Source organism: Oxyura jamaicensis, chromosome 7 (genome assembly GCF_011077185.1).
Source record: "Oxyura jamaicensis isolate SHBP4307 breed ruddy duck chromosome 7, BPBGC_Ojam_1.0, whole genome shotgun sequence".
NCBI classification, from domain to species: domain Eukaryota; kingdom Metazoa; phylum Chordata; class Aves; order Anseriformes; family Anatidae; genus Oxyura; species Oxyura jamaicensis.
Window position 1 is genome coordinate 23,814,559 of NC_048899.1, and position 16,105 is coordinate 23,830,663.

The 16,105-nt window shown below is 45.4% G+C and overlaps 1 protein-coding gene across 15 annotated transcripts in view; it reads right to left on the reverse strand.

The window, feature by feature from the left end:
- The window catches only part of KALRN (kalirin RhoGEF kinase), a 497,542-nt gene that overhangs the window by 48,487 nt on the left and 432,950 nt on the right, over positions 1-16,105 (reverse strand). For 9 of the 15 annotated variants that reach the window (XM_035331506.1, XM_035331495.1, XM_035331496.1 and 6 more), the window contains 3 exons: positions 5,933-6,216; positions 4,976-5,080; positions 1,465-1,560 (listed from right to left, as the gene is read on the reverse strand). In XM_035331506.1, coding sequence (XP_035187397.1) covers positions 1,465-1,560; positions 4,976-5,080; positions 5,933-6,216 — 485 coding nt within the window. Of the gene's footprint in view, positions 1-1,464; positions 1,561-4,975; positions 5,081-5,932; positions 6,217-14,542; positions 15,946-16,105 lie in introns of those variants that run through there. The other 6 variants (XM_035331504.1, XM_035331509.1, XM_035331502.1 and 3 more) reach the window with 4 other exon arrangements.

Below are 16,105 nucleotides of genomic sequence, written 5' to 3' on the forward strand. Positions count from 1 at the left end.
AAACCAAACTATTTTTAAATTGATAAAAGCCCCCTCCTCCAAAAAGGATTAAAAACAGAGAAAACGTCCTTTTGCCAGAAGGTGAAAAAAACATTCCAGTAGCCCCAGGATGAGCAAACTCTTCCAAATTCTTTCAAAACAACCTGAAAGCATCCTAGTGTCACAATCAGACCCAAGGTTAGGCTACACGTGGACAGTGTTTCTCTGCCAAAGACTGAGCAAGAATTCCTAGTAGCAAAGCAGAACACAGGCTGAAACAAATGGATGGATACAGAGCAACATTCCACAATAATTAAACTTTCCCCCAAATCCCTGGAAAGTAATTGCAGTTGACCTAACAGTGTGCACGCTGGGGAGAGAAAATAAAATATCCTCTGAAAATACATGTAACTGGGTTAATGAAATACTCAAATTTTTTTAGTCCCTCAATGGAATAAAACTATTTTGAGTAAATTTTCTGCGAATATCCTTCTCAGTTTCCCATGTCCCAAAGAGATCCTTCTCCACTTACTCCAATCGAGCACCCTATTAACACAGACCTCTTTGTAACAATAACTCAAACTGAGAAAATGCCAAAACTTTCTGATATGATTCACTAGACAGAGCTGCTTGCACAGTTACATTAGTTCAACGACTGTGTGTGTGTGTTGTTTTCACACATGTAAGGAAACAAAACTCTGTAGGCTCATTGTAACTCTGCTTCAATCCTTGTCTGTTAATTAGTAAAGCTTCCTCAAAGCAAGTGTCTTCCTAATGTTAGGGGTCCTGGGACATGTAGAAAAAAGGTTTATCTTTTACATTAACATTTTGTACTTTGGGGGGCAAAACTTGAAAGAAGCCAATATATGAAACACGATTTACTCCTTGTCCAACAGACATGGAACCACACATGTCATGTATGACAGCGCACGAGTGCATGATATTGAAATTTTCAAATAAATTTAACCCAGTGCATTTGTATTGCTTATTCCAGTCCCTGTCAGGTAGAGTTGACAAGACAGATTAAAAGCAATGTATGAATCTTTGTGAAAATTAAAGCACAGCTGTGACACTTCAAGCAGTTTTACTCTTCAGAGGGTTTTTTTCAGAGAAGCCAGAATACCAAACAAATTCTTGTGTTGGGTATCAAAACTCCTATGCCTCAGAACAATTTTGTTTGTTTTTTAAATCATTGCAGGGTGTGAAATACGTGAAAGAACAGTCCCCAGGAAGAGGACAGTACAGTAGCTCATACCCTGCAAAGCCCTCTCCAAAACTGCCTTTTGACTCTGCAGTGCAGAGCCTATGGGCTTCGTCTCACACGTGGAGCAAAAATACTCGATACTCTACTGAGAAGCAGAGCACACGGGGTTAATAGAAGCATAGCAGATGAAGGTGGAAAGCAAGGAGACCAGAAACAGAAGTAGACTTTAAATCCCTTCCTTAGGCCTGTTGTATACACAGTTTTCACAGCACTAAACTTACCAGCTTACTTTTGACCAACTTTTCTATTGCACTGACAAGATCCGCAGCAGTCGGGACATCGGAGGAGCTCTGTCGAGCAGCTAGCAAAGAAGAGGACTGCAAGACACCAGGTTGCAAAGGAAAAGCAAATTAGGAGGATGAGAAAGGAACAGGAAACCAGTGGTCAGTGAAGCAGCTTCTGAGACAGGAGAAGAATAAACGTAGAAGGGGAGCAGGAGGGTTAGAGAAACACATGCACAGCAAAGTGAGTGAGTGTTGCTGTATCAGACAAGCACAGAATTGCCATCAAAGTCTGGCTGCACATTCCTCTGCAGCAGTTCCAAGGCTGGGAAACAGGGAGCAGCATCAAAAAACTGAAGTTCATTTGCAACCGTGCTAAAATATTCTTAATGTCTGCCGGTTCCTCCTTCCAAGGACATCTATGGTTTTACAGACTCCAGAAAATTGATCTTCTTGCTGCAGATGTAAGAAATTACCCCCTCCCCCATACATGCATATTTAATAGATGCAATAAGTGAAGGTACATGTGGAGTTACAGGCAATAGGGGAGGGAGGCAGGGGCTAAGAAATCCTTCCTCCTTCCTTCCCCAAAGATCAATCGCAACTCCAAATGAACTCAGATGATACCACACATTCATGCAACTTCAGCCATCTAAAATTTGTATCTTTTCTCTCCCCTCTCTGCAATCAGTGGAGAGAAAATTCCCTTATGTATATCATCTATCCTAGGTACCTGGCATAGGAGGGGCAAAAACACTCTTTGGAGATGCTCACTTTTCCCTGCTGGCATTAGTTAAAATATTTTCAGTCTCAACTGAAAATTTGAAGATTGTTACAAATCTCCAGAAATGCTAAGACCTCATCACTGTGCTGCCCGAACATCCCCACAGCAGTGTGAAGGCTGTCCTCTCTGTGAAATGCTCAGCTCTAGCTGAAGTTTTTTGCTCTACGTGGGCACCCCTTGGTCTTTGTCCTAAGAAATCTCAGTTTGGAAACCAAAGCTCAGATGATACCTATGGGAATTAATATTTATTAGCTCACCTGTATGTACATTTCTTCTGAACGAAATACTGACCAAACCCTTTGATAACCAGCTTTCAGTAGACTGACACAGACTAAACATAGCTAATTTTTAAAAAATTCTGCAGTAGAATTATTAAAAAGCTTATTCATCTCAGCTACTTGATATAGGTCTTCTGGAGAGTACCTATTTCAGCAAAGTCATCAGGCAGGCGCCAACAAACACGCATCTGAGATTAAATAGTGCTGGGGAATGAGACGTGGAAAGGTGATGGCAGGAATTAGGCAGCTGGCCATCTCTTTCAGCAGCCCTTTGGAGATGCTGCTCATGGTGAGTGACACAGCCCCAGGAAAAAAAAAGGAAAAGAGAAAGACAAAGCAGGAGCATGAACAGCCTGCCACTTTTAGTCTCCTCTTTCACTCAAATAATACATCTAATCAACAGTTCTAATTACAACAACAACAAAAATTGCAGGTAATCAGGCTGGTAACTGAGGAATTAGGCTGGTAATGCAGGAATCTCATACAAATGTAAAAGTTCAGGCAGACAGATTCACCTGCAATGCGACAGGCATGTCTAGGATGAAAAAGACTGAAAACAGGGACTCTAAGAGATACCGGACAAATACAGGGACGATAACTGTCAAACATAACCCTCCTAGTGGGACGAATCCAAATTTTGGAGGCACTGAACAGCTGTTGCTCTCACTTCTTTTAACCAAAATTGATCAATATCTCTAAAAAGTAAATAAGTGCAGGACTTTAAAGGGAGCACAGAAACATTTGCTGCCTACAAGTCTTTCAGGGTAAAATACAACTCTTCGGTGATTGACCAAAGAGCCCAGTCTGTGTGAAGTAAACCAAAAAATGGTATTTCAGCTTCCCAGTATGAATTTCTGATATGAAGATATCTGGTGATTTGTGGTTATTAGCACCGCCAGGAGTGGTGAGGCACTGTTACTGCTAGGGCAGGGTGTGTCACCTCCTACCACCGCTGCTTCCCCACGCTGATGTTCTTCCAACATAAGGCTGTACCTGTAAGCAGTCACAGTCAGCAGTCATGAGCAAGGAGCCACGGCCAAATTAACACAGTTAAAGAGCTTTTGGCTCCAGAATGGCTCAGACATTGCTGGCTTAGTGTTTTTGTGCCAGGCAATTCAAGACCCATGTTTGTGGGCTGAAGTGTTGTATCCTCGTGACATAAAGGGAGAAGTGACCAGAGCTAGAGCAGCTTTGTTTTTCTTTCTCTTTAAACAAACAAACAAACTAACCCCAAACTATTTAGATAAATGACCCAGAGAACAAGCCAGGAGCAACAGCTCTTGTGCTGGGCACGGATCCACCAGAGCTCTGCTTCACTGACCTTTCGCCCCTGCCCCTTGCAGGCAGCCAGCAGCACACGCGGTGCTCAGAGAGCACCAGTCCGGGGCTCCAGCTGCTTCCTCCTGGCCCTGCTGCCACCGCAATGTCACAGCGCTTCCTGGCAGATTAGCAGCAAGCCCCGAATCCTTTCCTCCATCACTTCGCATCCAAGAAACATTTGCTGCTTTTCCTTTTGCTCTTTTCCCAAACTGCTGCCTGAACCTTTCCCAGGAACATTCTAGGCTTTTTTTTTTTTTTTACATTTTATTAATTTCCCCTATCCTTGCTTCTTTGCACGTGGTAATTACAATCAGAGGATAAAGATACAAAAGTGGCAGTGCTAAAAACAGATGCCAGCAGGAAAGCAGGAAACAGACAGACAGGAGGATGGATTTCTGCAAGGCAGATGCCAGCACCAGGAAAGGGTGGGGGAGGACACATGCAGACAGGGCCCACACTAACTGAGAAAGCGAACTACTTTCATAGCCAAATTCACAGATTCTCGCCCCAAGTCCAAAACAGTAATTGAAGGACGCTGCAAAAAACTGCACCATCTACCACGACAAACTCCCAATTTAACATTCAGCAAACCCTAGCTAACAGCAGAGAACAACGAGCAGAAATACCAAATGCAAGGAATGAGGAGGTTTTTCCACCTGCAAGTTTTAAGGCACTTCAGAATAAAGGGTGAATGGTGGGACACAGACTGACAAAGTTCCTGGAGCCCAACCACATGGAAAGCCTGGTGGAGAGCACAAGTTATCCAGCTCTTGGTAAAGGTGGTGTTTTGGGATTCAAGCAGACTCCAGCATCTATCCCAGTCCTCAGGCCCAGGCTGCCACCAAATACCATTTCTGCTGCTACTGCCAGACACCAACAGTACTTTTGACACCCGTGTGGAGAACACACGTCATCAACCTGAGTGGAGTTTCTGACCACACACAGCCCAAGCACACCACACCTGGCATGAAATGCAATCCCAAGGCTAAACTGCTTATCAGGCACTGTTTGCAAATCCATTTGGTGAGAGGTATTAGGTTATGATTCACACGTAGGTGCCTAGTGTAACCACCTGTCTCTGTGAGAAAAGCACTTAAAGACCAAATTGGTACAGTAGAGGAGGTCTTACCATCTCATCTTGGGTCGGATCATTGTCAAAAATCTTCATGGGAGGAGGAAGAGGTGTATGTGACTCTTCGTCTGGCTCATCTTCTCCCCAACCCTTCTTGCTCTTCTGAAGGAAAGTGAAATATAATTAGAGGAATGGAGGGGTTTCTTTTTATCTTTTCAGATATCTGAGCCCTGCCACCAGGCTTTGAGTCTGTTAGTGATACTAACAGCGTCTCGCTATGGCAATGGGTGGAGAGAGTTGCAGGTAATACTAAGCATCATAGAAGAGAAGTGATAAAGATGTAAGGTTTGGCCTGTTAATCCTATTAAATTCTAAGAGTTACAGGAACACAAGTACTGTGGCACCAAGGCAGCTACAGATGTCTGTGTGCTGACGGAAAAGTATTTTCTAAATTAAATGAAAATAGCTCAATGTACAGTTTTCAAAATGCATTGCTCTATTTGTGTTCTGTTAGTATCTTCTCCATTTTCCACTCATAATTCCTTATTCACTTTGTCAGGAAAGAGCCATTCTAGCAAAGAACATGCCTGCAGAGAAACTGCAGCTACAAACTTGCAGCTGATTTAACAGAGACATGGCTATTTCTCTGAGCGTTCTCTTTCAAAAAGGAATTACCCTGCCATGGCACGATGAAGGTGATATGAACCTCAGCAAAAAGCAATAGCAGCTGCTCAGAAATGGCTTCATTTCTATCCTTGGCAGACTCCCAGTAGGCTATTAAAAAATCTAGTTAAAGGATGACAATGTATGCAGACTCTGAAAAGCTGTTCCCTACACATTCCACTGCTCTTTAGATGACAATACTTCTTGCAAGACAGCTTTAATCAATTTAGTTTTTCATATGATTCGCTGCTCCCTCTAGACCCTCAGGGAGCTGCATTTGCTCAAGTGCGAATCACACACCCCAGCCTATCAGGAACATCAGGCTTCCCTGAAACAAACCCCAGCACACACCTCATCGGCGCTGTCTCCTTGCGGAGTGGTTTCATCTCCGGTCTTTGGTGAGCCGAGGTCAAAGCTCTTCCTGCCGTCTCGCACCTTCTTTTGCTTCTTGATGTTGCTCTCAGCCTTGCCGCTGTTCAGCCGGCGCACAGGACTGGTCAGCCATTTCTTCAACGTGTTGGTCGAGCGCTTGGGGCCGGGAGAGCTCTGGATGGAGTTGAGGGACGGCTGAGGCTGTAGGTTGGCCACCGAATCGGACTTGCCCCCGTTGTCATTGGAAGAAACTGAATATGCCTCTGCAAGAGAACAGTGCATGTGGGAGATTACACCAGCCCCTGCCCTATTTCCTAGTGTACATCAAGTGCTTGACATTTCTAAACATCAAAATACAAAACGCCTCAATGGAAAACGTTGTGACCTATGAGCATTGTGTAGTATTTCTTGCACACCAGAGAGGAATATGCCATGCAGAGGACATTTTCCACTATCTTACAAACTTCGCCCATCTCCTACCGCACTGTCTGTCCTTAAGAAAGATCACAGGCAGCAAAGTTACCCAGTTTTTGATGAAAGCCTGAATTTCACGTTAAGTGCTGAATTTCTCAGTTTCTTCTCACAGATTTCATTGTGAATTGCCAGGAAGAAATCAAGCACAAAAACCAGATTACTACAAGAGACCTGACAGGCACCAACACTTTGTCAGGTTCTGATGCCATAAACGTTTCTGAGCCGTTGCCAGACCTCAGTAACATTACTGCTAGTTTGACTACATATTAACTTTTCAATGTTATTTGAAACACCTTAAAATTATCTCCTTTGTCCCTGAAAGCAATTTGTCAGAAGACTTCACAGCTTTCCTAGAACTAAGAAATTGGAATGAACAATTACAAGAGATGACAAATTGTTCAAACCAAAGGAAACACCCAAGAAGGAGTTACAGGTTTAAAATTAAAACGATTTCCTTTATATCCTAGCAGGAAATTCTGCTGAACCGCATCCAACTGCAATTATCAATACACATGTTCAGACTTGCACCTTAGAAATGGGCACAAGCTCCCTTACCCTGCCCAAGCAACAGAGCAAAGATGTGCCAATACCAGTAAGTCTTTAAAAACAAAGCAAACAAGTTGCTGGAACATTTCTCAATTGCCCTTTAGGAACAAGTGCCCTGCTCTCACCTTTCTGAAACTATGGCAAAGGCAACTCCCTCCCCAGAAGGGATCAGGGACTGAGGTGCTTTACCTCACACAATTTAAGAAGAAAATATTTTTTTTACAGAATTCAGAAATTCTGTCACATTCTTGGAAGGCTCGTCTCACACTGTACATCAGAAAGCAGTCATCTGACGTTATTACACATTTTCAGATGTTTATCTCTGAATCTCCTACCCACCCCAGCAGAAAACAAAAACATAAGTTACAACACACAAACACGGCCTGCTGCATGCAGATATTCGCAGCTCAACAATGAATACCGTGCCAGATATTGGGTAATGCATGTGCTGAGGGAGAGCTGCTCTCCCAGTCCCCTCTACTGGTTTAGGAGCCAGTTTCTGCCACCTGCACACAGGGCTCCTGCCCTGGTGGGCAGAGCTGCCGCTCGCAGCCAGCTGCAGACCCAGCAGAGATCGCAGCCCACACCGTCTGTCAGCCTTTAACCTGCAGCCCAGGGGAGTTACAAGGCTTCACGACCAGAGATGGCCTCAGTCAGAAGTTACACCAGTAATTTGTTACGTACCTGGGATCAAAAGTCAGGTTTTTAGAACATATGGAAATAATTGTGAGCAGCTAGAAGAAGTCAAAGTTCATTTCCCAGAGAGCAGAAAATCTAACTTGTCTGTCTTCTGACAACAGGAGGAGTGGGGGGCGAGGGTGGCTGGGAGGAGGGCAGGTCCCAGGTGGAGCTGCTTGGGTCTGCCTGCAGCTGATCTGCCAATTTCAGGCATTCCTCCATCGGGGCAAAGTAGGAGTCTTATCTCAAAAAAGCCTGGTTTCAGCCAGCTCCTGCTGATGTTCCGTGAACGTGAAGTCGTGTTAAATCAACGAGCACAAGATAATATTTGTCCATGACCAGCTTATCTTCCATTCAACGGGCTTTAGATAGCCTGCCCCGGCAGGCTCCACGTGATGCTCTGGCAGTTTATCAGCACACCTTGCGTCAGCACAATTCAGAGTTTCAGGACGAGGTGATTCTGAGCACTTAGGCAGCTTCCAGGGTGCAAGGACCTTCTCCCTTCCAGCCCCCCCCCCCCCCCCCCCACCAGGGAGGTCCTGGTGCAAAGGGAGCTGGGCTGCAGTCACAGGGGGGAAAATTGCTGGAAGAATTCACTCACTGCAGGCTGCCACTTAGTGGGGGTGAGATTTGGGGAAAGCAGGCATATCACAGACTTTGCAGGGGACTGGGATTAGGGGATAGTTGGACTTAAAATGAGGATAAGCCATCTCCTACATCTTGGTTGATTAACATACAGAGAGGCTTTTACTATAGCTTGGAAGTAGCATAGCCCAAACTCCTGCCTCAAGATGAAGGCACCTTGCCAATTTACCTCTTAGTGCTGGAGAGGAGCTGATAGAAGGCAAAATGGAGCACGGGACAACAGCTACACCCCAAGGACCTGTTATTGAGCTGTGGAATCCTTCCTCAGGCTGGTGGGCTCGAGGCAGGACCAAACCCAGGAGCCCCAAAGCCTGGAATGGAAGACGCAGGGACCTCCCTTCCCACCAGGGAACACCCCTGGTTTTATGAGCAGACAGCACAGCCACTGCCTGGGCATGGACAGACACACAGCTTCTCCCACACCACCGCAATCCAATCAAGGTGGTCCCCAGGAAGCAATAGTCGGTCTTTGTCCCCTGCCACCCAGGAAAAGGCAGCACTTAGGCAGAAATACGCCAAGTCCCAGAGCCAGCCCGCCGACCACCATACCCACTTGCAGGGTTTTTGTCTGAAATTTAACCTACGGCCATGAAAGCTCTCCAGGCTGAACATCAAGCCTCCAGGACATCAAGCTGAGATGAAAGCTAACCCAAAGACTTCCAGAGGGAAAGCTTTGAATAGTGGGGAGTGTTACACAGCACAACAATCCCACTTGAAGGAGGCTATGGACTTTCCTGCTCAAGGACACAGCTTTAGTGATGCAAAAGGCTATTTACCAGCAATGGTGTGTTTTCCATGCCCCTGGGAACAGCCAGAGGTTACTGAATCTCAGTTGTGCCATGCCGTACGTAGCCCTAGCAGATATGAATTCTCCTTCTTTCTCCTTATCTGCTGGAGTGCCTCAACTGACCACTGTAAGGCACCTGGGAGAGAGCCCTGGGCCTGGCTTGGCCACGCAGCAGCTTGAGGCTGGAAGTGCAGCCTTGGAACAAAGGCAGGGAAAGGGGCTGGAAAGGATGGTGTAAATCTCCCTGCTCTGCAGCCACCATGAGAGCCTCCAGCATTGGGTGAATTCGCTCTATTCAGTACCCAACGGTTGTACAAAGCACTCTCACCTCATTCACCTCATTGTCTTATTTCTCACCATCTCCAGATATGAACTGTCTGAAAAGTAAATGAGTCCACACACAATATTGATAACCATTTTTTTTTCTTTTCAAGGAACCACAAATATAACCATGTTTTGTACCAAAACAAGCCGCACTTGCTGTTTGCCATCCCTGCGGAAAATGATTTGCTTTACACACAACACAGGTCACCCCTGACACGGCCATGGAGGCAGGAGTGGAGCTCAAAAAAGAGCAGAGCTCCCAAAACAACAGACATAGACATGCTATGCACAAAATCTGCTATGAAAGACTTTTGGGATAAACTCCGAAGCCCTGCTGGTGTGAGCTGCACCGCTTCCACGGCACATACAGCTACAAACACATTTATCAAACACGTGGTAGGAGGTTGAGATCCAGACGCCGAGTGGATCAAGTGGAACATGTTACCCTGTTCTTCCAATGCACCAGCACGTATGTGCTCTGCAAACTGTATCGTTAGAGCCATCTGGAGACAGATTTTGCTCAAGAAGAGCCAGAGGCCTGTTGCGTGGCAGTTCAGGGAGCTGCTGCCCACCAGCAGCCACCGAGCAGCAGCACCAGAGGGGTCTGCAGGAACTGTGGGGATGGCTGCGAGCTGCAGCGCGTGGTTATCCTGCCACCGCCATCCTGGGACACAGAAATCTAAAAAAAGGTATCTGGCGAAGTGGAGTGGGTGCAGGGAGGTCAGCAGACTAGTGTGGCTAGATGGATTTCCTGGCCAACCCATTCATTCAGACAGAAGAAATGACAGTTTCCAAAACACGCCTAAGAAAACCTCCGAGAAACTTCTGGCAATACAACTGTGGCAGATACACAGCCAGACCAGAGAGCTTTAACTTTCAGAGCTTTTGCACTGCTGGAATCATGAAATCTTTGCTGTTGCTGCTGAAATGAACAGACGTCTAGAAAAGCACAGCTCTTTTACTGGGAAAATGGTTCCAGTTCTGTGCAACCTTGGGTGAAAGGAAAAACAAAAACCTCATGGACACATTTTAGAGGCACGGCTGTGTTCCCACTTGAGCCAGTAGGAATTGCTGCTGGAACTTAACTACAAGACGTTTTATTTTTACCTCACCGTTCCCCAGAGCATGCAGGGGAGAGGAGGTCTGACCAGGCTCACTCAGCAGAGGATTCATCTGCAGGAACCCAAGTCTTTAATGGGGAATGGGAAAGGCTTCTCACAGCGATTCCGAAGAAAACTTAAGGCTTGTCTTTTTGATCTACACTAACCACAGACCATATACAGTGGGAGGGAAATATGCCTTGATAACCAGAAGTTAATACAGACTAGAACTATGAAGATGTGCCTATGGCAGGACACACTCTTGCTCGAGGTGAGAAGAGGTGAATCATTACATGGCACCAGTAGATTTATGGATGGCTCCATTTCTCACCCCAGAAAAACAGCCTAAGAGAAAAGGATTTTTCCACAGAAGTTAGAAAAAATGAGCCAGAATGGGAACTCTGTAATCCTATTAGCATGTGCATTTAAATCAACATCTTTTTTTCACAGAAATAATTCCACTCATGAATGAAAGCCAATAACGAAAATCTGACCGATGAGCACATAAATTAACTCTGCTCTGCTCAGCAGAGCCCATTTTCCATATTTAGTGATTGCTGTAAAATAACATTTTTGACAAAGACAGAATTGAATCAGATGTGGGTGAAAGAGTAACTCAGTCTGTCCTCTAGCTATTATTTCCTGAAGGACAGGAATCTCTGTAGCAGAAAATCTTGGAAAGCAGGAGTCATCCAGACTCATCCTATGCACAAACAAAGTCTTTCCCACTAAACAAACAAGGATCATCCAAACCATCAAAACACTGCCTCTCCTGCCCTTTCCAAGCGTATTTCCTTCACCACGCATACTGTGGGCTCCAGTTCACAACTTTGGGCCCCTTGAGGCTTTATGTGCTCCCAGGGGAAGCCGTGTGGTGGGAGCCACCTCCTGTCTGCTCCAGCACTTCAGGGACAACGCTCTACTCGGCGAGCTCAAAGATGGCAGAAGGAGCTACAAACACTGGTTCCTTGGTCTCTTCTGTGCTTTTGTATTAAATGTTTAAAACACACTCAGAGAAACATTTTTATTGGCACGAGTCAGGGTTACAAAACTTTGTGGCTTAGGCAGATGACAGTACAGATCCCAGTTTTAGTGTTAGAGCCTATTCTGCATGTAAAACCTGGCATGGATTTGCAAAAGTTTGGGAGGTAGCGACATCTGGATAATTCAAAGCCACTTTACAGCTATTCTTCAAGTGAAAACACTACTTCATAACACATGTACATAATGAACCTGACGTGTTTTAATGTCAACAGATAAACTGCCTCCTCAGGCACTGCCTCTGCACAAGGTCCCAGCAAAGAATGCAAATGGACATGAGGAACTTTTGAGTGCCCGTGTCGGACGAAGATAAAGGACAACTGGCTTGAAAAGCCCTTTAGATTAGAAGTACGCTAAACTTTCGCAACGGAATTGCAAAACTTGTCTGGAGTCCTCCCCAGTTCCCCACCCGCACCCAGCCTCGGTCGCGTCCAGCTGTGTGTGGAGATGCCAGCAAGGGAGAACTGCGAGGACACAACATAGGACCCACTTCACACATGAGGGTAAGGACACCCTCAAACACTGCTATTGAAATTTAGATGCAAATTCTGCTCCGAGCTCCAATGTTCTCCCGAACTTCACAATCTCCTGGAAATGGGCAGCCTCGGGAAGTTTCAATGGAATTTTCTGTTTGTGTCTTGGAGTATCACTTGAAGCTTCGGTTTGGAAGCAGTGTCAAAAGGGCACAAATCAGTCTGGCAGGATTGTCACAATTCCATTCACATGGACGAAATTGCTTCTGTCCAAACTCAGAGTGGTATGGAGTTAAATATTTTATGCATTTTTTTCTAATCCAACAGAGAAAGAAACTTATGTTGCTAAAAGCAGAAGTACTTGACAAAACTTCCAATCACTGTAACGTAAAAACTCAAAATTTGTCTGTTGGGTTCACTGCCAACCATGCAAACAAGACTAAAGTACAAAATTAAATAGAAAAAATGTGACTAAAAAATAAATAAATCACACAACATTCAGAATGCAACTGTTTCTTTATTGAAGAGCTGATATTTCTTGGAACTGGGCAAGAAGAGCTGTTGGAGAAAGAGGATATTCTGCAGAGATCCCCATAGTTATGCTGTAATGAAGGAAGGACGCTCCTGGGGCGATTGCGTCTGACTTACAGTTTTGGGGAAAGAACCACTGATCTGTAGCTTTTAATAGTCAACTTCTGTTTGTTATTTTCAGGTAGGAAACAAAGCGGAGGACAACAAGCACTCACTCGCCTAGCTGGGGTGGCAAAGCAGCTGCACTTGGGTTTGTTGATTTTTGTGGCAGGGAGCGGCCCACCCCAGGTCCTCGCAGTCGAGGAGCTGTGCTCACTTCTGCCCAAGGGGGATGCAGAGAGGGGCTCGCCCCTGTAGCACCCTCTCTCTTTCCATTAACGACAGAGGGAGTCCAAGGAAATTACACCCTTAGTTAAATTTAGTTATTGTGAATCCCCTTCCCACATTTGAGGATGTTCCATACCAGGCCGATCTCGCAGCAGGAAATGATTAGCTGAAGTTAAGCATCTGACAATTCGCTTTAATGAGCAATAACTCATGGCAACCCGCCATTAGCTCCAGTTGAATAGCTTTTATTTTTAGCTGGTGTTGCTCAGATGAGGCTTTCATCCAGCATGCTCTGGGAAAGCTGACATCCCAAAGTAGTCTCCAGGTCTCGGTTGTGCCAGTCAGAGTGTCAGGGCTCGAGAGCGCCGGTTCTTGGAGGTCAGAGAAAAGTCACTGCAGTTCTGGGAAAGTTTCAAAGGGTGAGATAAAACCAAGAGCCTGGAGAAACAGCACAGAGGCTCACGGTCTCAAGAGACCTTGCAAAAAAAGTTACTGAAATCCAGAGAGCGTGCTGAATGAGTGAGCCTGGCCTCCAGGGAGAGGAAGAGCACAAGGGTGAGGCACAGTGAGCCTGCTGCATGAAAACATGACTTCGTTACTGTCCAAGAGTGCCTGGTAAGAGGAACAGCCACAGCAGTCATCACCAGCACATCTGCTGTTTCATACAGGCCTAAAGCTATTGCCAGAGGCGACTTTAGGGAAGGTGCGGGGAGAAGAAGAAAAGGAGTCCTCAGATGGCTACAGGACAGGATCTCGTTTCCTACAGACAAGCATTTAACTGAGGGGCTGCTGTGTGTGATGGCAGAGCACATCCTTGGGGCTCTGAAGAGGCTCTCAGGATAGCGTGCAACTCAACCTGGTAGCGCCAAGCACTTCAATGGTAGCTGACGTATCTGTGGTCCTCTCTTCAGATGTCCCAGTCAGAAACGTGTTTCTGTGTAACTGCTTAAAACCATGATGGGTGTCCGAGTCATGTCCAGTGAGAGGATTCTGCCCCACTAGCAGCAGTCCTGACAAAATCATCTTTCTTCAGAGTCCCATACAACCTCTCAGATAAACTGCTGTGAGTTTAGGACACGAGTAATAAGAGGACAATACCCACAGAGTGAATCCACTAATCTGCTGGGGCGATGCTCCCAGCCAGCTCCTACCCCACAACACCATGAGATAGGTACATTAATCTTGGTCCTATCCCACAATACCATGAGATAGGTACATTAATCCAACTCCTACCCCACAACACCGTGAGATAGGTACATTGTTGGCCTACCTTGGCCAACAGTTGGCCTTCAGTGGCACCTCACTTATCTCCCCAGACACAGCAACTCCCTTCTAGAGTATGTTTTTACTGAATGAAAGGGTGTGGAAAAGCTCAGAAAAAGAGCAACTGCTCCATGCAGCAGAGTTTGAGGGCAAACACAGTTTGTCTATGCACTTGATTTCATTCACCCATGCTCTTGCCTGGGGTTTGCTCCCAGCGCACATCCTGAACCAGCCCAGCCAGAGCAAGTGGACCACGTCTGCAGGGAAGGCATGTAGGCACAGTCTGCTGGTAACGCCTCACAGCTGGGGAGCGGATTTCTGAAGGCTAGAGGCACGCATCTTGCTTTAGCAAAGAAAGGAAATAAAAAGTCAAGACTAACAAGATCCAGAAAGGGCATGCTTTTTTTTTTTTTTTTTTTTTTTTTGAACAAATCAACATTTATTTCAATTTAGTCAAACAACTTGTTGAAGCACTTCTCTAAGTTCTTCTACTTTACATTTTGTATTTACACTGTCCTCTTTCTGTGACAAAAATAATGTAATCCCAAACCCTGAAGTTTCCAGAGTAAGTGTCACTAGCAGCGAAAAGAACAGAACTCCAAACACAAAGCAAAAACCTCCTTGATATATTTTGACAGGAGACTTATGCATGTTCTTTTAAAAAAGTAAGTTTTAACCCTGAACCTTTATAGAAACCTATGCGGGATGATAAGGGGAAAAATGTCGTGATTGAAGCTGAACAAGAAGAGCAGCATTTGCTGGCCTTTGCAAGTACACTGTTACTTGTAGCATAAGGAACTGTGAAATGCTTAGACACCCACATAGAAGCAGACTTTTTAACTTTGATCTAAGCAGTGTCACTCTGCTGAGAGTATTAAGGGTACCAGAGTCGGCGAATGCCATCTTTTATCCTAGTGGTGGGCACAAAAACAAAATTTATTACACATGGTTTCCAAGCAGCTGTTAATACAACACAAGCCTTATTCTTTTGCGAAGTGTCAGGGGTCAGCTTCATTCAGCGGCTTTCAAATTGAGCTACTGTAAGAACTTTTCCACATTTAACAAAGTAATTTCTCAGTCAAATGACATCATTGCTAAGGTCAGCAATGGAAGCCAGCAGCCTGTATGACAAGGTGGATCACTGCTGGATTTCTGGGGAGAGAGGAGAACATTTGAATGTCCTATTTGTATCTCCCTACCTCAAAGGAAATCGTATGTTCCCAAGCAATTCGTAATGGAAACAACAGAGGAGGATCAGTGACAAAATAAATTGGAGTTGTGGGGTTGGGGGAGGGGGAAAGCAAGAACAGAACCCAAAGCTTTTTGGGGTAGGAAGAAAAACTGCATGTTGATAAAGAAGGCATTGGTCATTAAACTTTCCAGGCACACACAGGGCTCAGAAAGCACAGAAAACAAGCAGAACAAACAAACATAACTGTGTGCATCTTAGCGTCAGCTTCTTTTGCCAAATGCAGTAGCTTCCAACATTCAGCAGCTGTCTCTTGCTTTCTAGTGGTGTGGAGTTCTCTTTGGTACTTGGAGGCTGTCAGGAGCTCCGGGCAAAGAGAAAGTCTTTGTCCATTTACCAACCAATTCCAAAGGCGCTGATCTTGAATAACTTTACTAAGCAAGAGTGACACAGATGTCTAGGAAAGGGGGCTTTTCTCTTAGTAAAGTTGTGGTAGGTGCAGTGGAAACCCAAGGCAATCTACATGCTTGTCAAATTGTGCCTAGGTAAGAACTGAGTCCTCCATGAACGTCTCTCATTTGTTCACTCTTAAATTATTCAGGCTCTGACAGCCCCTGAAAAGAAAAGAACGGAATAAGAATAAGTTGTAAGTGGTGCAGGCGAGGGCGGACACCACGAAACCACCAAGAACAACGAGGTTGGGGTGCTGGACAACAGACACACAGCAGCCTGAGCCTCCAGGGCTGGTGCCCAAAGCAGCTTCCTCCACATCCT